The sequence below is a fragment of the Myodes glareolus genome, chromosome X, assembly GCF_982192425.1.
Source record: "Myodes glareolus chromosome X, mMyoGla1.1, whole genome shotgun sequence".
Lineage (NCBI taxonomy): Eukaryota > Metazoa > Chordata > Mammalia > Rodentia > Cricetidae > Myodes > Myodes glareolus.
In genome coordinates, this window is record NC_142053.1 from 95,353,227 (window position 1) to 95,379,488 (window position 26,262).

Genomic DNA, 26,262 nt, shown 5'->3' on the forward strand with positions numbered 1-26,262 from the left:
ATCTTTCATCATAAAGAAACTTAGGCCTATAGTGCTTAAGTAACGTGGGAAATACCTTAATAATAATGGCTACTGTGGATGATGTGAACCTGAATTTAGGAATAAGTTCTTGTTCCACATATTAACATGCTATCTCAGAAGTCTGTAGTATAAATCACTATTCTTTCAATTCACATAGGAATGCTGTCTTCATCCAGTTTTCAAAAAACATGGTTATTTCCTCATAATCTCAATGTTTTCAGATCTCCGAAAGAGTAAAAATGTTTAGTCAACTTGAGAGAAAGTATGATAGTGAGTCACTTCTGTGCATATGGTGAGCTGGGGAGGATGTAGTTTTTATTGCTTCTAAAGCTTACACAATTTTGGATCTAATCTGTAAGCAAAAATGACACATAATAGCAGCCACCAAATTCAGAATAGATTTTTTAAAAGAAGCCTGTATAATATAAAGACCCTTAAACTCATGTCTCCATTTCTATGTTGATTGAGTCAACTGAAATTTTGCCCTTTCACTTGCTTTTAGGATGAAAGTGTTATTTCTCTATATAAAATTTTATTGCTGAATTCAGCCAAAGAGTTACCTTTTCTTTCAATTCAAAATTATATCATTCTAGTGTATATAAGGAATTTTAATTTTAATATCATATTTTTACATGTGTAGGTGTGAATAAGGAAACACTGGCTATATTTATCAGTGCAGCCATTCTTTATAAAACACTATTCAGAAAGATTTACATAGACAGAAGAACTATTTTAAAATTTTAATTTATGAATGATTTAGGTATTAGATATAATGTGATATGCTGTATTTCTATAGATAATATATAATGATCAAATCTAACTTTATATATGTATTAGCTAAACATTTATTATTTCCTTGAGGTAATAATATTCAAATTTCCTTTGCTGTGTATTTTGAAATATTCATTAAGTTATTGTTAATTAAATTCAGTCTACTGTGCTCTGTAACACTAGACTATACTAATCTTACCTAATTGTAATTCTGTATGTGTTACTCAATTTTATTGCCCTTTCTTCAATTCTTTCCCAGATGCTAATAACCAATGCCATGGCCTCAATATATACATAATAAACTTTTGTTTTGAATGAATATTCATTATGCATTCATATTTGCAGATGCAAGTGTGTATGCACATATACATGCTTGTATAGACCTAATGTTGATGGTTGATGTATTTCTTAATGATTTATACTTTATTTATTGAGATATAGTCTCTTTATATTTTCATCCAGAGCAGAGAATCTTCTCTCTGTCTCTTTCTCTGTCTCTCTCTGTCTCCCTCTCAATCAATCTATCTATTCATCTTCACTGCTGAGATTACAGTTGGACACCATATATGCTCAGTTTTTATGTGAGTTGTAAGGATCTAAACATTGATCCTCATACATGTGTGACAAACTTTACATTGATCCATTTCCACACTCTGAGATAAAGTAATACTATTGATTCTGAAAGGCTAAAAATGTTATTTAATGCATTTGACTCTTATGTTAAGGAATTCTGTGTTATCTATTTTTGAAAATTACTGGATTATAAATTATTTAACCTCACTTTCTCCATTTACAACTTTAGGTCAAGTGAGACTGTGTTATTAATGAGTTTTTATAAAGTTATCAGTTCTAATATAAATGAAAATAATGAATATGCAAAATATTAATTTTCCATAGATGTTCCCTGTTAGTATGCCACATATAGAACGCAAGGTGAACATAGAAGAAATAAAAGTAATATTTCACATTCATTTCATAGTGTTTTGAGAAAGGCAAGGTTGTTATTTCATTTCCTACTTTTCTGAAGACTATCAGTTGCAGGATATGACCTTATTTCCCTGAAGTAACATATCTGGGATTGAAAGTCTGGATTTGAACACAGAGTGTCACAGGTTTTCATTATTACCACCATGTCTTTCCCAAAGGCCTCTGGAAGTTTACACCATACCCACTGTCTTTCCCAACCTACAAATGACCACATGCTGAAGCTCTTAAAATTTAGCTTTTTTGCAACTGATTACCTTTGAGTTATTTAATTAGAATTCTCAGCTTTTGGCAGGATAATTGTCAACCCAGCATATTTCAAATAAGCAATGTGTTTAGAAGAGAAAATTTAAATGAGCAAATAGGAGAAAACAAACACAGGCATGGTTGTAGCTTCTAGAATACATTACTTGCAGGCTAATTTCAGAGAGGGTGTCAGTCATCATGAATTAATTTTTCACATAAATTGACTGAAGAAAAAAAGCAGGAATGCAATGAAACAAAAGCAAATGCAGCATAGTAAAGATTTGAAATTATTCCCAATCTGACATCCTTTTAGGATCAGGGACAATATAATGCCATGTATTATATATACACATATGTGTGTGTGTCTGTGTGTGAACAATTTATTTGTACAGTTTCATTATCTACCAATATGCTCACCCAATGAACCTTAAAACTTGTAACTTTTCAACTTTATTCATAAAATATATCAATTGAAATTAAATCCAACTACCTACCTTCTCCCTGTTTTTCTTTTCTAGTTGAGCATTACCAAAATAAAACATTTACATTTACATTCTTGTTATTTTTTAGACAATATAATTTATCATGTTTTTCCCTCTCCCAGCTTCTCCCAGAGCCTACGCAATCCTTATTCACCCAAATTCATGCTTTCTCTCTCTGTGTCTTTGTCTCTCTGTCTGTCTCTCTCTGCCTTCCACCCTTTCTAAAAAACTCCAAGTCAAATAAACAAGACAACAAAAAGTACCAAAATGTAACAAAACTCCCCCCAAAATCACTTAACCAGAGTGGGCATGATACGGTATCTCAGAATTTATTTTCTTTGGGTTATGTATTTTATTACATTATTACATATTATTTTGCTTTTTCTTTTGTATCTTTAAAATTCTGACTTCTGCATCTTCACACTCAGCTATGACACACTGAGCTTGATTTCCTTCCACTTGATACTTTCAAACTCACCGAAATAAAATATGTTCACACACTTATCACTAAATTTACCATTTAATTTCTCTTCCATTTATAGTAGATGAACTGTGATCCAAAACCAATTCCAACATTTATATTTTCCAGCTGTCTCAGAACACTTTTATGAATATATGAATATAGCCTTTTGTCACATGGTTAGGACACTGTCACCTCATTTGACAGCCTTATGGTTTCTCCACAGTATTATATAATGGAGGTGTCCAGGGGAACCTGGCTCACCAAATGAACTAGGCAGGGCTCACCTTTGCTCACAGAGAGAGAAGCATCAAGCATCAAGCATGGGGGCTGTATCAGTCTTCAACCATCCTCCTCTGCATATATATTATGGCTGTTAGCTTGGCATGCTTATGAGACTCTTAAAAGTGGGAGCTGGTGTACCTCTGATCTTGTCTGTTCTGGAGACAATTTTCCTCCTACTGATTGGCTTGTCCTGCCTCTACATGAGGATTTTGCCTTGTATTATTATATATTGTCTTGTCCTGTCTGGCAGTCATCTCTTGGAGACCTCTTTCCTGAAGAGAAAATGGGGAGGAGTTCATCTGGGGGAGCAGGGAGGTAATGGGGAGCTGGGAGCAGTGGAGTGATGGGAAACTGGTTGGAATGTATTTTATGAGAGAAAAAAGCATTTTCAATAAAAAGTTCATATCCAATCTCTAAGTCTGTGCCTCTTTATAGGTGAATTGAGTCCATTGATATTAAGTGATATTAATGACCAGTGGTTGTTGACTCCGGTCATTTTTTTTTTTTTTTTTTTAGGTAGTAGAGTGTATGTGTTTTTCTTCTTTGATTTGTGCTTGTGAATGGTCGCTAGATGTTCGAGTTATTGTAGGTCGTGTTAGGAATGTTGGATTCCTTCGGTAGTGATTTTCCTTCTAATATTCTCTGTAAGGCTGGATTAGTAGCTACGTATTGTTTAAATTTGTTTTTATCCTGGAATATTTTGTTTTCTCCGTTGATAGTGAACAATAGCTTGGCTGGGAATAGTAGTCTGGGTTTGCATCCATGGTCTCTTAGTTTCTGCAGTACCTCTATCCAGGATCTTCTGGCTTTCATGGTTTCCATCGAGAAATCCGGTGTAAGCCTGATAGGTTTACTTTTATAAGTTACTTGACCTTTTTCCTTTGCAGCTCTTAAAATTTTTTCTTTAATATTTATGTTTTGTGTTTTGATTATTATATGGCGCGGGGATGTTTTTTTCTGATCCAATCTATTCGGTGTTCTGTATGCTTCTTGAACCTTCATAGGAATATCGTTCTTTAGGTTGGGAAAGTTTTCTTCTATAATTTTGTTGAATATATTTTCTGGGCCTTTGATCTGCAGTTCTTCTCACACTGACATACATGTAGTAGAATACCAAAGCAGATAAAATAAGAATAAATATATATTTTAAAAAAATGCCCAACTAAAGTATGGAAGGAAGGAAGGAAGGAAAGAAGGAAAGAAAAAAGGAAAGAAGAAGGGCTTATCGAAAGGTTCTGCAACTTTCTCTAACTGGGGTCCAAGGGTACAAACATATGAGCTTATGATGAACATTTCATATTTAAATTGCATGTCATATTATGTTGGAGTTTCACAGCTTAAATCTGAATGTGTCTGACGTACTTTCCTTCCTGTGGCAAGATTTAGTTCTTAGGCTTTGAATAAAGCATACCTGTGGATGACCCTAAATACATGTCTACAATTGAGATTATTTCACTTCCTAACCACATTACTTTGAAAACAAAAATCTATTATCTCACAAACTTTGGGCACACAAATTAACTGTGTTATCTTGGTCATGGTTTCTTATACAACTTTATAACTTGGTTTTGCACCAGCCATTTCAAAGTTCCTAGTCCACTCAACTTTTTAACCATTCGACTCTTTAAAAGTTATTGAATTGAGGTTTTGTTTGCTCTTTTCTGGAAGTCACACACACACACACACACACACACACACACACACACACACACACACACATTGCCATATGGCTATATGGGCTCTCCTACAAGGCACATATCAGTATGGAAGCTGGCTTTATCAAAATGTGCAAGCAAGAAAGCATCAACAATATAAATGTATTTTGTAACTTCATCTTAAAGATGATATTCCATCACTCTTCCTTTTTAATTAGAAATGAGGTATATTTCATGCTTAAAAAGAAGAAAGTCAGTTACTCCCATAATTTCTGCACCATCAGATGGCTAGCAGAGCTGGAGACCCATACCCTGAAGGGGCGATCCCCTCTGAGGGCCAGGACCCACAGAGAGGTTACCCTGGAGACCCAGAATAGAATCAAACACTAATGGTAACAAGAGACACAGAGGCTTAATCCAGCAACTGATGGGAGCAGTTGTAGAAATCCACACTCAAACATTAGGCTGACCTTATGGAATCCTGTGGAAGATGGGAAAGAAAGATTGTAGCAGCCAGTTGGGCTAAGGGCACCACAAGGAAACCCAGAGAACCAATTCCCTGTCCTCATGGTGGCTCACAGAGACTGAACCGACAACCAGGAAGTCTGCCCAGCACTGAAATAGGCCCTCTGCATATCTTAAAGTTGTATAACTTAGTCTTCATGTAAGACTCCTAAGAGTGAGAGTAGGGTATGTCTCTGACTCTTTTGCTTACTTTTGCGACCTGTTCCACCTACTGGAGTACTTCACCCAACATTAATAGAAGAGAGGAGCCTAGGCTTATTCCAGCTTGATATACCATGGCTGACTGCTACCTCTGGGATTCTCGCATGTATCTGAAGAAAAACAGTGGTAGAATGGATGGGGCACAGTGTGGGGAGGCGAGGGAGGAACTGAGAAGAGGGGGTACTTTAGCTGGTATGTAAAACAAAGAAGCAGATCTATTTGGCTGATGTTTGCACACCCCTTTAATCCAAAAACTTAATAGGCAGAGGCAGTAGGATCTCCTTGAAGTTGAGGCTAGACTACACAGAGTAAGCCTATTTTTAAAAGCTAAAAAAGAAGAATCAAAAAACAAAGAAACAGAAGATCACATGAGGAATAGATAACAAGAGACTGTTATTATTAGAGGCTTCTCATACTAACTCAGATTGACTATCCTTTATCCCGAACTGTTTACCATTTTAAAGTATTTTCAAACCTTAAATATTGTCATGTTTACTATGTTGATCCTCCCAATCCAAGAGCAGGGGAGATCCTTCCATTTTCTGGTATCCTCTTCACTTTCTTTTTTCAAAGACTTAAAGTTCTTGTCAAATAGGTCTTTCACTTCCTTGGTTAGAGTTACACAAGATATTTTATGCTATTTGTTTTTATGCTATTTGTGGCTATCGTGAAAGGTGATGCTTCTCTGATTTCCTTTTCTGCTTCTTTATCCTTTGTGTATAGGAGGAAAACTGATTTTTAAGAGTTGATCTTGTATCCTGCCACATTACTAAAGGTGTTTATCAGCTGTAGGAGTTCTTTGATAGAGTTTTTGGTGTCGCTTATGTACACTATCATATCATTTGCAAATAACGAAAGTTTAACTTCTTCCTTTCCAATTCTAATTCCCTTGATCCCCTTATGTTGTCGTATTGCTATTGCTAGAACTTCAAGCACTATATTGAAGAGGTATGGAGAGAGTGGACAGCCTTGTCGCGTTCCTGATTTTAGAGGAAAGGCTTTGAGTTTCTCTCCATTCAATTTGATGTTAGCTGACGGCTTGCTGTATATTGCTTTTATTATATTTAGGTATGATCCTTGTATCCCCAGTCTCTCCAACACCTTTATCATAAATGGGTGTTGAATTTTGTCAAACGCTTTTTCAGCATCCAATGAAATGATCATATGGTTTTTTCTTTCAGTTTATTTATATGATGGATTACATTGGTAGATTTGCATATGTTGAACCAGCCCTGCATCTCTGGAATGAAGCCGACTTGATCATAATGGATAATTTTTCTAATGTGTTCTTGGATTCTGTTTGCCAGTATTTTATTGAGAATTTTGCGTTGATGTTCATGAGTGAGATTGGCCTGTAATTCTCTTTCTTGGTTGTGTCATTGTGTGGTTTTGGTATCAGGATAACTGTAGCTTCATAAAAAGAATTTGGCAATGACTCTTCTGTTTTTATATTGTGAAATACATTAAGGAGTATAGGTATTAGCTCTTCTTGGAAGTTCTGGTAGAATTCTGCATTGAAACCATCTGGTCCTGGACTTTTTTTGGTTGGGAGGTTTTTGACATAACAATGTATATGAGGGATAAGACCATTTTCTAAATAGAAAATTAGTTCATTTTCCCACATATATCCATGTTCTCAATTCAAAGGTAATTTCCTATATTATCTATGGAATATGTATTTTGATTGTGAGTTATATGAGAACACAATTAAATTTTTGTATTTCCAATTATGTCACTCTTAATATTTCTCCAATTTAGAATATTTTAAATCTTGGGGTTTTGGGATGAGGAAAGTTTAACTAGCATATATAATTAACCCTGGAATTATAAAACAATCTCAACTTATCCAAAACCCAACATGTATTTCTAGAATGTTCTTATACTTATGATTTTTCCAGTTTTTTCACCTATATTAATGTTAACACAGAACACTTATGTTCTCCAGCCATAACTACTCATAACCTATACCTACTATTTTACTAAATAAATTCTATTATTGTTACTGCCAAACTATGAACCAAGTCTAATGAATTTAGATAATTGCTTTAAATCTAGACTGAACTAGTATGAATTTTGTCTGTGTTCTTACATTAGACACCACCTTCTAGTATCAATTTACCTTTTCTGTTCTGTTATTTTTCATAGTCTACATGGTGGTCAAGCAAACACTAAAAAATGCACAATAAATATTTTTTTTCTTGAACTTAATAATTTAAAGCTGCCATGACTACAAATGATCACAACCTGTGTGTATTCAAACATATAAATTTATTCAACAATATTTCTAAAGGTTGGAAATAAAGAATCATGGTTTTGGCATAAGAAATGATCCTTCTTGATTTGTGCTTAGATTTAGGTGATCATAGCATTCTTTGGCTTTCTTGACTTACAGTTGTATTACTCATCTCTTTCTCTCTTGCTAGTTGGCTTTCCTTCCTATGAGCATTCTTTCCTGTAACACTAGTAACTGGACTTAAGAACAGCCATAATCTGCTAGGGCATTGGTGAAATTCTATCTGAAAATATTCTATTTTTGAATAAAAGCATTTATATAATTTTTCAAGGCCAGAACTTCAACATACCTTTTGAGTGACACAATTCAGTCTATTGGTCAATGGATTTTTATTTACATCACAAATTCAAGCTGCAACATGATGTACAAAATGTCAACATACATTTTGGGAAGTAGTGGTGACCAAATGATGACATATCTGTTATCTTCTAAAGCAAGGATGTAATACTAATAGATATATAGTGCTTTCAGATATGATAGTAAGAAGAACTGTCAGTCACAGAATTCAATTCTTAGAAAGAGCTCAGGCAAGAAAAGCTGTATTTTACAAGTTAGGAAGTTAAGAAGCAACCAGATCAAATAGGTATAAAGTAACTGATATTCTCTTTGATGAGATCGTGCAGATAGTGCAATAAAGAAGCAGAAACCTCAGATAGTGAAAGCCTTTGAGCTGAGTGACTCTAGCTAGTACCTAGCTGTAAATCACATAAATGTCACATGGAAAGAAGTTTAGTTCATGCACAAACTTTGCAAGCACATCTTCCCCAGAGAAAATGTTATATACACATATATAATCAAAACCTCAGATGTTACTCTATTGATAATTAACTAACACTTTGTCTATGCAAAAGAGAACCTAATTTTCTCATTATATTATCTTGAAATAAATACTCCGTGTAGACAAAAAATAGCAAGTACCGGATTTACAAGTAAAAATTAAGAATATTCTTCATGGAAAATACATATATATCTGCCTAGCACTTCACACATACTCAGTATAGAGTAAGTGTTATTAATAAACATTGGAAGCAAATAAGATCACATACATAATGACATAAAATACTACAGTTATCTTTTGGCTACAAAGAAAAATGTTCTTGTTTTTCAATCTCTGACATATACTAGGTTCCTTTCACTGCTATAATAAATTATAAAACAGTTTTTCCTAAATAGTTATTTCTAAATACTTTTCTACAATAGTTTTTCCCCATTTATAGCTCTGAAGTGTTATGTATGAAATGAAATTTGTGGAGTTAAAATCAGGGTATTGAAACTGCTTTTTTTTTAACTCCAGAGAAGTAACTTGCATAAATCATCCAGCTCCTGGCAGTTGTTGGTGGCAATCCTTCATCCTTCCAGTATCTACTTTCATTGCCATATGGCCTTTGTCTTGACTTTTGTATTCTAGTCAGCCCCTTAGAAGGACACTTGTGATTATATTGTACTCACATCATATTTAAGGCTAATTTCCACGTCTCACAGTCCTTAACTGAATTACATCTGCACAATGATTTTTTCCTGTGGAAAATAATATGTCTAGTGATTCTTGGGATGAGAACATGGATACATCCGATGTATATCATACTGTTTAGTAAAAAAAAAAAAAATCCACCCTTAATTTTAATGATCACTTTAAACATTTAATGATCACTTTAAACAGGGGACTGTTTTTTATCATTCTTTTTCTTTAAAAAAATGTTATTGACACATAGGACAGATCCTCAAATTGCATTATGTGGTAGCTTCAATTATATTCTCATTGAGTAATTCCAGGTGACCTTTTTCAAAAGGTGATCGTCTTTGTAGTGTTACATGCTCTCAGGACTGGTTTTCATTTCGTTTAATGAAGCATATTACTCTGTTTATTGATTATGTCTGTGATCATGTGAGACAAGACATGCCACAAATCATTTGCCAACATTTTAGGCCATGGTTACTTGTGGAAACTGTAAAACCTCTGCCAACTGTCATTTGAGGGTAGAGGCAGCAGATGCACCTAAGCATTCTGTAATGTGAAAGACTGTTCTTAAGAGCAAAGAATTATCCATAAAGTTTTGATGTAGCTATAGGTGGAAAAAACACCATAGAGAGCTTTGAGAACCACACCTTTCTGAGGACTTTACTTTGAATAGTAATACATAGATCAAGATCAGTAGCTTTCAGAACACTTAGGATATTGATCTGTTTGAAAACTCCTTATGTGATCCCAGTGGAGACTGAGAACTGAGAAACAATTGCCTTTGCTCCCATGCCCAGTATTGTGATCTCAAAAACCAATATTGGTACAGATAGAGTTTTGCTGGAAAAAGGATAGTTTTTGTCATATACAACAGTACTCATATATCTTGAATAAGCATAAAGTCACTTTTTATCCAATTTACAGTGTTTCCTTAATGTATTGAAATTCTAACACAGAGAAATGTGATAAAGGTTGGCAGATTAAATCAGCAATCTGTTAAACATATTGATAAGAGGAACTCACAACAGAGGGCAAATTCAACGAGCTAGGGTTATGTTTGCTGCCCAGAAGAATGATGTTGGAATGCAGTTGCTTTCCTTCTCTGACTTTGTCATCTGTCTCATCCAATCTGCTGATTTCAAAGACCCCAAATTTTCCTTGATATGACGGTTTGTAGCTGAATTACAGTGGAGGGAATGCTGCATACCAAAAGCATAAGTAATATGAATTTAAAAAAAGCGCCAAATGAAAATTTTGTGCTCTTTTTCTTTCTGTTTCCTATTCTTGCCCATGGTGCACTTGCCATCTTATCTAGTCAGTTTTATCCATTTACTGGATTTTCTCCTATCCCTGGCAAAGTATTATTTGTATTTAATTTCTGAGAAATTTTTGGCAGTGTATAAAGTAGTTCAATTTCTTCAATAGTTTCCAAAAAACTTAAATTTTGAATTATTATGAATTTTTAATTCAGATAAAACTATAGCTATCAAACACTCCTATAACTATTTTGTGTCTTATAACAATAAAGATAATGCAGACTCAATCAAGGCACATATATTTAATGGTAAATGTATGTGGTTATGTTTGTTTTTCACAATAATCATCTGACTTGGAACCTCTTTACCTGCCTATTTTGCAGATAAAGGAAGTGAAATACGAAATATGGCAGTGATAACTATTATTACTTTCGCTATCTTCCAACCGACAGTAAGATTAAACTAGGCTTCCTTGCGTGTTTATTCTGTTGTGTCTCTGTAAAAAAGCAATATAAGAATGTATTAAATGACTTTGAATATTAGTACAGAATGTAATCCTATAAATTCCAAATTTTGTGATTGCAGACTCCCCCTATGAAGGTGCATTACAGTCACCAACCTTTCCATCCCTTCATTGGAAGAAAGTTCTACTGACTCAGAACAGTATTTAGTTGCTCTGGCAGTTGTTGATGTTGACAGGAAAATTATTTTCAACACACCTATGAGATTTCTGTCATTGATCTCTATTTTGTGTGTTTGAGTTGTATGTGTGTGCTTGAGTGCTGCAATTTGCTTTCTAATGGCTTTAAAATGTTTTTAAAAGAATTTTGTTGTTTTTACTTCATCTGGCTCTGTGTGCTTGCTTGTGTTACAATGCATGTGTAGAGTTCAGAGAATCTCTTGTGAGTTGGTTTTCCCCTTCGATACTAAGACCATCGGGCCTTGCAGCAACTGCCTTTACCCACCAAGCTCTGTCATCAGTCCTTCTGTATCTTCAAATATTTGATCTTTGAGAATTTTATGCAATATGATTCATCACATTTAATTCTCACACAACTTCTTTCAGATCCAATTCTTCCACACCTACTAAACTTTTAATCCCCCTTTTCCCATCTTGTAAGTGTGATTTGTGATGTCTATATATTCTTTGATGTATAGCTTTCCACTGGATTATCATTGACTTATCAGAGACTATATTCTTAAGGAGAATTAACTCTCCCTTTCCTAGAAGCTATGAATTGCTAAATATCCTTCCTAAGATATGGAATAGATTACTCTGATCATTTTATTTGTATTTAAATGTGCATATGTGTTTAATATTTTTCAAAAAACTAGTTAAAATTTCTTGATAGAAATGACATTTTCTCAAGACTAATTTGAAATATTATGCCATTTAGTAACTTGCAATTGGAGAGTATGAAAGTGTCTACTTTTCCTCTCCATGGGAAGTCAAGCTCAAAACTTTAATGTTCATTGCTTGGTATAAATGAGCTCTTGGGAAAAATACTTTATCTGTGTCATGCACAAATGGATACTTAATTTTCTTACGAGACTGAAAAAGTAGTTACTTTAATCTTGAGTAGAGTAATGTCAAAATGTTAAGGATTAAAAAAACTATAGTGGAGCATTTCTAGCTTAGTTAATTATTGCATTAGGAGAAAACACGGGAAAAGAGCATTTAAAAATGTCTGGAGTTAAGTGTCATTATTAAACAGTCACTTTAAAGACAATGTTTTTGTTTAATCCTTGCCAAACTTTGAAGTGTTTGTACTTCAGTATGTTGACAAAGTGGGTAAAAAATGAAATAAGCATTGCCAGTCCTTAGTATCAGTGCTAAAAGAATGCTTGAACTTACAACTGTGAGATAGCTTCCTGATCCTAATGTGAAATTAAGACTCAATCCATATCCAGTTCATTCTCATTCATAAATTTCTTCTCTCAACATGGACTAAAACAAACAAATGCAGTGTCTCTCCACTTTACCAGTAAATAAATTACCTATCTATTAATTTCCTTGTACTTTTCTGCTTGTAAAAAAAAAGATGTATTTCCAGTTCTCCAACACTGACAACTTTTTAATTGCTTTTTAATTTCATGGCCTCCCTTTGGCTTTGTTCATACTCTGCCTCATTTTACATGGATGTCTTGATCTTCCCTATACTTAAATAATGGCAAGCCTCAAATTCTGTACTTTCAGATATGCCCTTAATATCCCACCACGCAGGGCAAAGAAAAGTAAACTGATTTTGAACTAGCATTTTTCTAATCATGATTGAAAGAGTCAAATAAAACAACTGGGCATTATCACAAAGACCATTTTTAACTCTGGAAATCCATGGTCCTTTTAAATTCTCAAATTATATGTGTTCTCCTAATGGTGCCATTAATTTTGTTGTTGTTGTTTTTGAGACAGGGTTTCACTGTAGTTTTAGAACCTGTCCTGGAACTAGCTCTTGTAGTTCGAGGCTGGCCTTGAACTCACAGAGATCTGCCTGACACTGCTTTCTGAGTGCTGGGACTAAAGGCATGCACAATCACCACCCGGCTTGTTGTCATTCATTTTTTATTGATTTATTGTCCCAAATACATCAAGATTCAGCTGCACTCTATACTGACCTCTTTTGCCTGTCTCATAAATATTGGGAGACCCCTGTATTGAAAGTAGAAAATTCATCCTAGATTTTTCTTTATTTCTTCTATCCTAATTTATATATTTAAGACCAGCTATGATTATAATGTTGCTATCTTCCATCACCTTACTAAACCTTTGGAAAGTATCCTTAATTAGATATATGGAAAATTTACCAGGATATTTCTTAGGCTACTTAATTTATCATAATTTCATAGAATGTTTTATTGTTACTGTGAATTTTTTCCATATATTTCCAATATAAAAACATGATCTCATAACAGACATTATTTATGTAGCCATGCTATAGTTAATCTCTACTATCACTCTCTTTTGTATTTTTTTTATTTTTTTAATTTATTAGATTTAAAAAAAACATCAATCCAAGTTCCTAATCTTTCCCCTCCTTCCATTCTCTCTGCACACCCTCCCACCCCACCCCCGTCTAATACTCAGAGAGTGTAAGGCACATTGCCTTGTGGAAGGTCCAAAACCCTCCCTACTATATCTATGCTGAGCAAAGTATACATTCAAAGAGAACAGGATCCCAAAAACCAGTACATGCAGTCGGGATAAATTCTGGTGCCACTGCCAGTGGCCCCTCAGTCTGCCTCAGATATGCAACTGTCAGCCACATTCAGAGGAACTAGCTTGGTCATATGCTTGTTACTTCCCAGTCTAGATGGACTTGGTGAACTACCATTAGCTCAGGCAAACTGTTCCAGTGGTTGAACCCTTCATGGTCTTGATCTCTTTGCTCATATTCTCATTCCTTCCTCTCTTCAGCTTGACTTTGGGAACTCATTCCAGTGCTCCAATGTGGGTCTCCGCCTCCATCAGTTGCTAGATGAAAGCTCTATGCTGATATTTAAGATAATCATAAATCAGACTAAAGGGCAAGTCAAGATCGGGCACCCTCTCTATTGCCCAGGGTCCTAGGTGGGGTCATCCTTTTGGATTCCTGGGAATTTCTCTAGAGCCAGTTTCTGTTAACCCTATAATGGCTTCCACAATGAAGATATCTCTCTCCTTGTTCTCATTCTGTCATCCTTCCATCTCGACAATTTCATTTCCTCAAGTTCTCCTCTTCTCTCCCCTCTCCCTCCTCTTCTCCTTCCATGGTCTCATCTCCCCCGACTTCCATGCTTCCAACTCTGCCAGTCACTCCAAACAATCTTTGGATTGTTTTCTGTGTTTCTATTTTGTTGATTTCAGCCCTCAGTTTGATTATTTCCAGTCTTCTGCTCCTCCTGAGTGAGTCTGATTCTTTTTGTTCTAGAGCTTTCAGGTATGCTGTTAAGTCTCTAATGTGAACTTTCTCTGTTTTCTTTATGTGGGCATTGAGTGCTGTGAACTTCTCTCTTATCACTGCTTTCATGGTGTCCCACAGGTTTGGATATGTTGTGCCTTCATTTTCGTTGAATTAAAGGAAGTCTTTAATTTCTTTATTTTTCTTTCCTTGATCCAGGTGTGGTTCAGTAGTTCACTGTTCAACTTCCATTTGTTTGTATGCTTTCTGAGAATACTATTGTTGTTAAAGGCTAACTTTAATCCATGGTGATCTGATAAGGCACAGGGATTTACTCTGTTTTTTGTATCTTTGGAGGTATACTTTATTACTGAGTATGTGATCAATTTTAGAAAAGCTTCCATGAGGTGCTGAGAAGAAGGTATATTCTTTTTTTGTTTGGGTGGAATGTTCTATAGATATCTGCTAAGCCCATTTTATTCATGACAGCTGTTTGTTCTCTTCTCTGTTAAGGTTTTTTTTTTTGCTTGACTTGTCCATTGGTGATAGTGGAGTGTTGATGTGTCCTACTATTAGTGTGTCGGGTTTGATGTACGATTTAAGTTTTAGCAATGTTTCTTTTACATATGTAGATGCTCTTGTATTAGGGACATAGATGTTCAGTATTGAGACTATATCTTAATGAATTGTTCTTGTTATGAGTATAAAGTGTCCTTCTCCATTTCTTTTGATTGATTTTAGTTTGAAATCGATTTTGTTAGATATTAGGATAGCTATACCTGCTTGTTTCTTATGTCCATTTGATTGAAAAACTTTTTCCCAACCTTTTACTCTATGGTAGTGTCTGTCTTTGAGGTTGAGGTGTGTTTCTTGTATACAGCAGAAGGATGGATCCTGTTTTTGTATCCATTCTCTTAGCCTGTGTCTTTTTATAGGTGAATTGAGTCCATTGATATTAAGCAATGTTAATGAACAATGGTTGTTAATTCCACTTATTTTTCGGTAGTAGTGTTTGTCTGCTTCCCTTCTTTGTGTTATGCTGGAGGGGGGTTATGAGGTGCCTGTGTTTTTGTGAATGCAGTTAGTGTCCTTGGGTAGGGGTTTTCCTTCTAGTACTTTCTTTAAGGCTGGGTTTGTGGATATGTATTGTTTGAATCTGTTTTTGTCATGGAATATCTTGTTTTCTCCATCAATGGGAAATAAAAACAAGTCTGGGCTTGCATCTGTGGTCTCTTAGTGTCTGTAGCACATCTATCCAGGACCTTCTGACTTTCATGGTTTTCACTGAGACTTCAGATATAATTCTGATAGGTCTGCCTTTATATGTTACTTGACCTTTTTCCTTTGACATTTTTAGTATTTTTTTCTGTATGTTTTGTGTTTTGATTATTATATGGCAAGGGATTTTTCTTTTGATCCAGTCTATTTGGTGTTCTTTAATCTTCTTGTACTTTCATGGGAATATACTTCTTTAAGTTGAGAAAGTTTTCTTCTATGATTTTTGTGGATTATATTTTCTGTGCCTTTGAGATGGAGTTCTTCTCCCTCTTCTACCCCCATTATTCTTTGGTTTGGACTTTTCATGGTGTCCCAGATTTCCTGGATGTTTTGTGGTTAAGAATTTGTTGGATTTGCTGTTTTCTTTAATCAAGGAGTTTATTTCCTCTATAATATCTTCAGATTCTTTTATCTCTTGTATTCTGTTGGTTATCCTTGTCTCTGTAGTTAGTTTACCCAGATTTTCCATATCCAGCCATCCCTCGGTTTGTATTTTCTTTATTGACTACATTTCAGTCTTCAAGTCTTGAACTCTTTCCTTTACCTGTTTGATTGCTTTTTCTTGGTTTTCTTGGGTATCTTTGAGGAATTTATTAATTTCTTTTAACTTTTTGTTTGTCTTCTCTTCCATTTCTTTAAAGAAGTTTTTCACATCCTGTTTAATGGCCTCTATTATTTTAATAATGTTATGTTTCAAGTCTGTTTCTTCTAATCCTTCTGGATTTGGTCTTTTCATGGTGTCCCAGAGTTCCTGGATGTTTTGTGTTAAGAATTTGTTGGATTTAACGTTTTCTTTGATCAATAAGTCTTTTTCCTCTATAGTTTCTTCAGTGCCTGGAATTCTTTCTTCTCTCTCTTGTATTATGTTGGTTATACTTGTCTCTGTAGTTCCTGTTCATTACCCAGATTTTCCATTTCCAGAATTCCCTCAGTTTGTGTTTTCTTTATTACCTCTATTTCAGTCTTCAAGTCTTGAATTCTTTCCTTCTACCTGTTTGATTTTTTTCTTGTTTTTTTGAGGGGTTTCTTTGAGGGATTTATTAATTCCTTCCAATTTTTTATTTGTCTTCTCCTCCATTTCTTTAAGGGAGTTTTTCATTTCCTCTTTAAAGATCCCCATCATTTTCATAAAGTTACATTTAAAGTCATTCTTCTACTTCTTCTGAGTTAAGATGCTCTAGTCTTCCTGTTGTGTGACCACTGTGTTCTGGTGTTACCATGTTGCTTTTTAGGTTGTTGGACAGATTCTTGCATTGGAGCCTACCTACCTCTTCTTTCAAATGAGGCTGTCAGTGTCTTTGTGTCTTGGTACAATACTTGCTGTGACTGTGTAGGTGTTGGACTTTTTCTTGATCTTCTCTGTACTGTTAATGTCTGTCTCAGAAAGTCTCTGAGGTCTCTTTATGCTTGCTCTCTTGGTCTTCTCTCCTGGTTTGCTCTCTTGGTGCTCTCTCTTAATCCCCTCAGCATTGTGGCAAGCTCTTGGCCATTCTTAAGTCTCTTCCATATTGGAGCAAACTGTGTTTCAGAGTTCCACCAAGGTTGTTGGAAGATAGGTGTGTTTGGGTGTGGAGTGCAACTAGTAGTTTGTATGGTGGCTGAATGATTATGGGTTTGGGGGGATCCTAGCCTCAGGAAACTCCCTACTGGCCGGCTAGGAAATCCAAGGGAGTTGGGAGAGGGGCCCAGGGTTTTGTCACACTGGGTAGGTCCTAGAATATGAGGTGTCCCTCTGTGTGGCTGTTCACTCACCTCTTAAGCCCCCCCTTCAGTATTAGAGCATTTTATGTTTCAGAGTCCTACCAAGGTAGTAGTAGGAGAGGACATCTGTCACTCTCTTAAGTCTTACTCTACCTCTCTTTTTGTTACTACTTGGGAAACTCTTTTCTTCAACCTCAACCTATGGTTAAGAATATAATTCTGATTATTCTCTGAGAAGATGGCTTGATAATAAAGAACAAGACCCCAGGGTATTTCCTAGCATCGTTTGCTATTCATACTTGAGAGGTTTGTGTCCTTGAGGATTCCTAGATCCTGTCAAATTGATAATCATTATTTACTTTCACTATATCCATCTTTAGAAGCTTCCTATGGTTGCTACAAGAAATCATTACGAAATTTCATCCCTTTAAATAAACATCCTCTGTTTAGGTGGAGAAATTTCTTAATATGGGGTCTAATATAGCCAAGAATGACAGTAAATTCCTCTTAATCTTCTAGTCTCCACCTCACAAGTACTGGATTATTGCAAGAAAACACTTTTACTTTTACAATTTTACAGTTCAGAAGTCCAAAATAAGTCTTGTTATCTTTAAATGCAAATGTTAGCATACATGCATTTCTTCTGGAAGAGCTGAAAAAGAATTGTTTCCTAACATTTTCTAGTTTTTATCGCCATGGGTCATTTTAGGCACATGGTCATTCAATCATCTCTTTGGGTTCTATAAAAATATTTTCCCTCTCTGTTTCTTACAATATACCTGAATGATCATCTTCCATTTCAAAATGATTAAATTAACCATACTTCCATATCCCCTTTACTATGTAAGGTAAAATAATAATACCTTTGACTGGATAGTTTGGTTTTGGTGGAGGAAATTATTTTGTTTATTAGATCAATAATTTTGCTTAATTTTTACACTAACCCACACACTCCCTTTCTCTGAGAATATCTTTCTTTCACATCCTTCATAAAATTTTATTACTTTTAAAGCACTGTCCTATGGCTTTACCACACCCAACTTGAAGTGAAAGTAATAGGTTTTCCCATCTACTCCCTTATCACATCTTACACACCATATGGCAATAGGACCAGTATAATCAAGTAGGTAAGCATTTGTCTCCTTTATTGCCTTCTTTATTAGACAGCCTTGTACTGTCCTTGAAATAGCATTTTGTAAGTAGTTTATGTTCCCTATGTGTTTATCCAATAACAAACGGCAATGAGAAAAGTGAACTGCAGATACTACCTACTAACAATCACATTTATTTTTTCATTCATTGTTCTTTTTATTCGGTTATCATTTTTTGGTCACTGGAAATGAAAACTGAATAAAACATATCAATGTTATATTATCAACTCTGCTAGAATATAAAATAAGCAAATAAATAAGCATACAGTATCAAGTAGGATGCAAAATGAGCCAATGTGTATAGAAAGTTTGAACAAAGAAGTGTGCTAATAAAAAACAGTAAACGTTAACCAAAGAGAGCATAAGTTGTTTGCTTCAAATGACACAGCTGATGAATGGGAAACCAGGAATAGGAACACAGACTGACTTGTTTCTCTTATCTGTGGTGATGTATTCATTTTACATATGATTGAATTCTGGTGTACAAGAAGCCAAGAGATGGGTGTTATCCTTAACATAGAAGAGGCGTGTAAGTTTATATGAATTGATCCAAACATTGAAGCCATTCAAGATCTATTTACTCATTGTCATAATTAGTCTTAATTGTCATTCTGACAAAATAAAGGGTCATCCTAAGAGGAGACTCCTTCTTTAGGTATTTGAATAAGTCACATTTACCTGTGGGTATGTCTGTAAAGGGTCATTTTGATTACTAATTGACAAAAGTTGAATGAATCAGGGTCATTTTGATTACTAATTGACAAAAGATGAATGAATCCATGCTCAGAAAGATAGTCTTGGGAAGTATTTTTAAAAACTATCTAAGTATGAAACTTCTAGCAAGCCAGAAAATGAGCTAGTAAGTACCATTCCTACATTGTTCCTCCTGGGTCTCTACCTTGATTTCTGGCTCATCTTCCCTCAGTGATGGTTTGTGATGCAGAAATATAAACCCAACAAACTCCATTACTTTCTCTCCTCTAAGTTGTTAAGGGTATTTTATCACACCAACAGGAAGGAAATAGAGCAGAAAATTGTAGCAGGAATGTGGGTGTTGCCACAATGAACCTGGCCATGTAGTTTTTTATGCTTTTGGAATATTTTATTACAGGATTGCATAAGCCTTTTGAGCTTTGGGCTTTGAAAGCTATTGAGTGCTCAGAAATAAATGACCTGCTGTGAGATCTTGGAAGATACTGTGGACTGCGAAGGACCGGCTTGTGAGTTTCCAGATGGGAATAAGGACTTAATTATAAATGATACTAGGGACCATTTATGCGATATTTTAGTTGAGAATTTGTGTGAAAATGTCATGCTGGAGCTGAAAAATCAGCTTTGACTAATGATTGATCAGCACCATTGAGGTGAAATTTCCTTTGGATAGGAATGAGTTTCCTCAGATTATGCACACAGAAGCTCTGGTCCAAGGAAGCTATGTACACAGTTTAAACTAGAAGCTAATCTTTGCAACACCAAAGATACTCACATATTAGTAGTTTGGAAGGCATGAGAAGTACAGGATTAAAAGGGTCATAAAAAGAATGGGATGCTTGGCACCTCATGGAAGTGCTGATGTCCCTGAAGAGATGCCACTAGTGAAGGTGAAGAAGCCTCAACTGTAGCAAATATATCAGAATCTTGGAGATAGCAGGATCGTGAGATGTCCAACACCACCATTAAGAGATATGGAGTGGAGTTAATCTGAGCCTTTATAAGACACATGGTGTGGGTTGTGGATGGCAGAGATGAAGTATTTGGCTTCTCAATCCCTTTAGAGCCCATAAGATCACGAGTGAATCTCTGATGACAGGCATTGTGCTAAATTGCTAAACATCTTTGTTTTGCTTAAGTGTGTTAGCTTTATGTTATAGTTCTTCCCTATTGGAACAAAAAAAGTCTATATAACTTGTTTTTGATTTTATAGGCCCCCCAAAGTTGGGAGATTTTATAGCTTTAAACCTTCTTTTTCTTGTTCTCAAGATCTCATGCAAATATAATATAAAAACACTCCAAGGTACAAAAATCTCACATGTTTGTGGGTCATATTGATAACGAGTGAGTGTCCTGGTTAGTCTTTGTTATTACATTAACATATCCTAGTTTGACTCAATAGGAGAAGCCATAATTAAGGAATCGCCTACATAAAGTTAGTCTGTTGCTGTGGATATGAAGGATTGTCTTTATTAGTTATTAATCTAAGAGATGCAACAAACTGTACCCAGCATCATGCCTTGGTCAGAAAATCCTGGATATATATACAACCTTGATAAGCAAGAACCTTTGATTGAGTCCATGAACAGCACTCTTCTATGATTTCTGCTTTCAGGTTTCTTCTCATGTTTCAGATTGCTTCTCGTGATTATTTAAATTATGATATCAGAAAGGCAACCAGAACATTCAAAATATGAGCTTCAGTGAATCAATAAGAAAACATAAGAGTCTCAATAAATATTCATATGGTAACATTTTTCTTGATTTCAGGTTTTATACTTATAATACTTCACAGTCATCTATGATCCAAAACTATAAACTATAAAATTCCATGAATGAACATTATACAAGTTCCAAATCGCATCCTATTTTGAGTGCTTGATGAAATATCATGCTGTCATGTTTTGCCTCACCTTAAATGTAAATAGTTCTTCTCTTCATTGTTTTCTTGTTGTGTATGCCACTTAGCTTTTAGCTATTTTATAGTCGTCATTGTCATTATATAGACTGAGTTGGAATCACAGTACTTGAAAGCAAGTAACCCTTATGTAGTAGCCTAATTATATGCCACAATGTTTTTTAGCATTCGACTTACTTTATTTCATCACTTGGTACTGTATCTTCCAAACAATACATCAAGTGTGAGTATAGTTCTACGAAGTATTGAGATAGAAAAGATAAAAACATGTTCTAGCATATTCTATGATTTTTATCAAGCTCTAAGTACATCTAATTTATAAATTGAAATCAATTGTAGGTATATACAGCAAGAAAAAAAGTACACATAGGTCTTTGTACTATTTATGCTTTAAACATTAAATGAAGGTCTTGGAACTTATTCCCTGCTGATAAAAGAAACTATTAGATATATTTTCATTGCTATTTCTGAGTAAGAAATTTAATTTTCCGACAGCACAGAAAGTCATGGATATCTTTGGTTGGTCATATTTAATCTATCTTTTCAGTTCGTGATACAATAAAATTTCTCAAAGACATTTGTAAAGTTTAGTATAGATTAACCAAGACATTAAACCTATGAAACACATATAAATCTTTCTTTTCTAATACACAATTTAAAGAGATTCAATTAAGGATCTTGATGTACAAAATTGATGCTTTCTAAACCAATTAGAACTTAAGAAATAGAACTGTGAACTAGACTGTGTGTCTCGTAGAAATGAAACAGGTAAGAAACCAGTATCTTGCGCAAGAGTAAAGGAATGTGCTAGTTACACTGGAAGGACTTGTAGTTTATAGTTGGATTCTGGAGTTTCTTGGGCAGTGTAGATTAAACTCCCACTGAAGAAGAAACTGACTGTTATTGCTAACCTGAGGGCTGAAGATAACAACTTTAAGATTTCCTGCAGCTCCAGTTAGTGTGGTGGCTGGGAAATGGAATTTGGATTCTAGGAATGCATGACTTAGCCTGGCAATGTAATGTGACATTTACTTGGATAGGCCTGATAAATTGAATCTTTTGAAGAACAGTATCTATATCTTTATATGAACTCTAGGTCCTTGCTTTAAAAAAAAATGTAAGCATGCACTAATGTTAAAATAGCTTATTTTTGATGCTTTTTTAAATTTTTCTGATTTTGAGACTATAATGATTATGATACATCAAGAGAATAGATTTTGATTTTGATTTATAAGATAATATAATATACTAATTTATAATAGACTATATTATTACTATAATAGACTTTTATTAAATGTTTTTTGGAAATCAAAAAATATGCTAATATTCTTCTTAGTAGCCTTAACAGACCTTTATAGTAGACAATGACATGTGTTTTTATACCTTTCATTGACAGTGTACATTTTATCAGTCAATAGAGGCAAATGCCTTAATTTTTCCTGAAGTATGTTTTTCAGTTTTTTTGCAAGACAGTTGCAATATCACAGATCTTTGGAGACATACAATTGATACAAATTTGTTTGTAAAGAAAATCACTGAATAATCAATGTGTTGCAGCAACAGATATTTTAAAATGTTTGCAATGACAGATATTTTAAGATGTTAATTTCAGTAATGTGTATTAAAATAAATTGTTAGGAAAATGAAGAGATTGTTTTCTACTTTTAAAGAAAAGTAGGGTCTCTACATTTAGAGAAATTCTAAACCCTAAGTGAGTATATTATCTGAAATTATTCTGAGAAGTTTTGGAAACATAATTTGGGCATTTCTGATTTCGATTTAACTTACAAAGTACAATTTATTGGAAAATGTAATATAGATCCTATTTGTGGTATTCTTTCCTTATGAGTAATTTATTGCCTCAAATGTATATGATAAAAATGTATATAAGAACCAGATACATTAGTTTATACCTGTAACCCCAATACTAGGAAGGTTAAGGCTGGAGGTTGCCATGAGTTCAAGATCAGTCAAGGATGTATGGCACAACTCTATCTATCCAGAAACAGATGTACAAAAAATTTTTATAATGTATTAATAAATCTTCTAATTTATGCTTTTCTTCTTACCTTTCCTTGAAGGAACAGCCTTTAAGAACTGGAAGATGAAAGCTCCGATTCCACATTTGATTCTCTTATATGCTACTTTCACTCAGAGTCTGAAGGTTGTGACAAAAAGAGGTTCTGGTAAGAAGTGCCTCTTTCATTTAAAGTGATTGTGACCTGTACATATGTGTTATCTGTGAGAAGTTGAGAAGTGTTAAGAATCCATGCTCTATAGATATCAAGATATCAGAGATACAGGAATACAGTGAAGAGTACTAATAGGCAACTACAAAAGTACTAGTGTGTGAAAACTAATTTGGTATATCTTGTTCATTACCACAAATTTGGAACTTGGATAGGTGCTATAACAAAAGTTTGGATTTAGATTCTGTTAATCTATGTGAGTTTTTATGTTCTCTTACTGAGTATCTTTGTTTTATAGAATATTAGTGTGTATTATTTTACCTTACTTCATATTACTATTATTTCCTTATTAACTATGTCTATAGTGGATTCTTTTAAGGGCTGTATTTCAGCTGTTTTGCTGAATTACTTGGAAGGATTTAAAGTAAAAATACTTCCATTTAGGAAGAGGATGTGGCATTTACCGTAATATTTTAGAAAGAGAAAATGAGTAGAATGATAATGAAACACAATGGTGACTCAATTATTGTTGAAACCCAGACTGTTATTAGGCACCTTTCGTATCCAGTTGCCACTTCATAGTTGGAGTTAGGGAATCATATAAGACTCAACTAATACATACATATTAATGTGAAGTTCTTCTGTTCATAAGATATTGATGTGATTTATCATTGCCATTTTCCCACTTCACATGGGATTATTCTAGTTTTGAAAATAAAGCTTTTAGGCATAAAGGAAAAATAGAGAAATTGAGCTGAGCTGCTGCTCCAGCTACAGTGTGTTCTCTCTAAGGTCTTAAGAATCAAAAACAAAGATTGAGGTGAGTCTCAAAAGGTTGTAGTGTTGTGATACCATTATTTAGCTAATAAAGCATCTGCCTCATGTTGATGGGATAGTGGAAACTACCACATCTAGAGAGAGTGGACAGCACTTCCACTTTCAGGTAGTTCCTTCTGCAGATAAAGTTTGGGGAGAAATTGGGAAAAGTTTTGTGTGTGGGTTCAGTGCAAGGTTGTTTTTCTGAGCCTATTAGTGATCCTGGAACATTTTAATGATGCTACTTAGATATCATTGTTGTGGTTGTAGGAACTGGAAAATAGTGTTTGTGGTTTTTCACATTATTCCATCTACTTTTGTGGATATTTTTAAATGCAGGAAAATAAGAAACTGAGATTATAATTGTTGATTAAATCTTAAAATCTTCATTTTCCTGGTTATTATAGATCATTACATAAAATATGCTTTTTCCCTTCTTTCTGCGTATGTCAGATGCATGATTTATTGAAATGCAAATGTGACCTTTTCTCATCATAAAATAGTGGTGACAGGTCTATTCTATATAAGTTCTGCTTTTGCAGCAAATATTACTTTGGTTTTTAATCAAAGTGGTACTTACTGTATTTGAGAACTATGGTACAGAACTAGAGATGTGGGACAACTAGACAATTCATATCACTTGCTCTGGAGACTTAAACAAAACTCAATGACTTGTTTCAAATGTAAACTTAATTTTATTGATATTAACCTATATTAGGAAAATATTATTAACATGATGTCCTAAATTAGACTGGAGTTCTAATATTTTGCAATCTTCAATTTAAGAATACAATTGTCACATACCTACTTCTCACCTCTCAAACCAAATGTGTCTTTATTTACTTATACAAAAACAATAAAGAAAGTAAGTGAAACATTTGCCTTTCTAATTCTTATCTGTAATTTGAACTGTGACAGTTTCCTCCCAATGTATGTGTTAAGATTTAGATGAATGTTAGGTGGTTTGGGGGTAAGAAGTGTAAAAATTGAGATTCAATATTTTTTCATAAACTTTCCTAGAATCCACTCATTTTAAATATGTTTGTTACCATGGATGCTGTCTTTGAGAGAAACAGGTATATGTAACTAACTGAATAGAATCATTACCAATCTCCATAGATCAAAAAGAGAATGCTTTGACATCTTCACCTTAAAAGATAAATGGCTCAACATTCACACCCATCTTAACTGACAAAATCAGAAGTACAAAGGTCAGAGAATCATAATCAATTTTGATGTTCGAACTTATATATCAACTAAGAGGGATTATTTATATTATTCTTATTTATTTTTTCTTTTGATTTCATGAATCTTAAGAAGACTTGACAAACAAAATTCAAGATCTAATGCATTTCAAGTGTGTTATGCTGGAATATTATTTTTACATTACTGTGACCACAAGGAAAAGAAGTAGAAACTTCAATAATTAACAACATAAAAAACATGAATAAAATACACAGTGTAATGTTGAGTTTTATGGCATGTTGATTGCGTGTAATGTTTTCTTCAGACTAACACATACAGCCATTCCATAAAAATTTAGAAGGAAGTATTTGTTTCTCATTAGTAAAATTAATTGGAAAGTAATAGGAGCTCTTATATAAACAGAGGTGCATTATTTTTATTGCCTTGGCTTACACCCCTATTGCTATTAATTTAAGGAGCAAATTAAAACTAATAAGGCATTTACATTATTATAGCTTCCTGAATTCAAATATTCAAAATGCAAATTCATGTTTTATTTAAGTAACCATCTCTGATATGTGTATGATATGAAAATTGAAGATTGAATTTGGTCACTCAAGTAATGATCGAACATTGTGCATACCTTGAGAATTAAGAATTTTAATGGGAGCAATTGTTGCAGTACAATAGATTGTTGTATGAAGCAATTTTACGTGTAAAATCTAAGCAGTCCTTGAAGGGATATTCTACTATTATTGACACTCCCCACAAATGTGTAAAATGTCACAATTTAGTAA

General features: G+C 34.3%; 1 protein-coding gene across 1 annotated transcript in view; it reads left to right on the top strand.

The window, feature by feature from the left end:
* The window catches only part of Il1rapl1 (interleukin 1 receptor accessory protein like 1), a 1,275,516-nt gene that overhangs the window by 166,730 nt on the left and 1,082,524 nt on the right, over window positions 1–26,262 (top strand). The window contains exon 2 of the mRNA XM_048449782.3: window positions 23,357–23,461. Within this exon, the coding sequence (XP_048305739.1) occupies window positions 23,380–23,461 (82 nt within the window). The 5' untranslated portion in view covers window positions 23,357–23,379. The remainder of the gene's footprint in view (window positions 1–23,356; window positions 23,462–26,262) is intronic.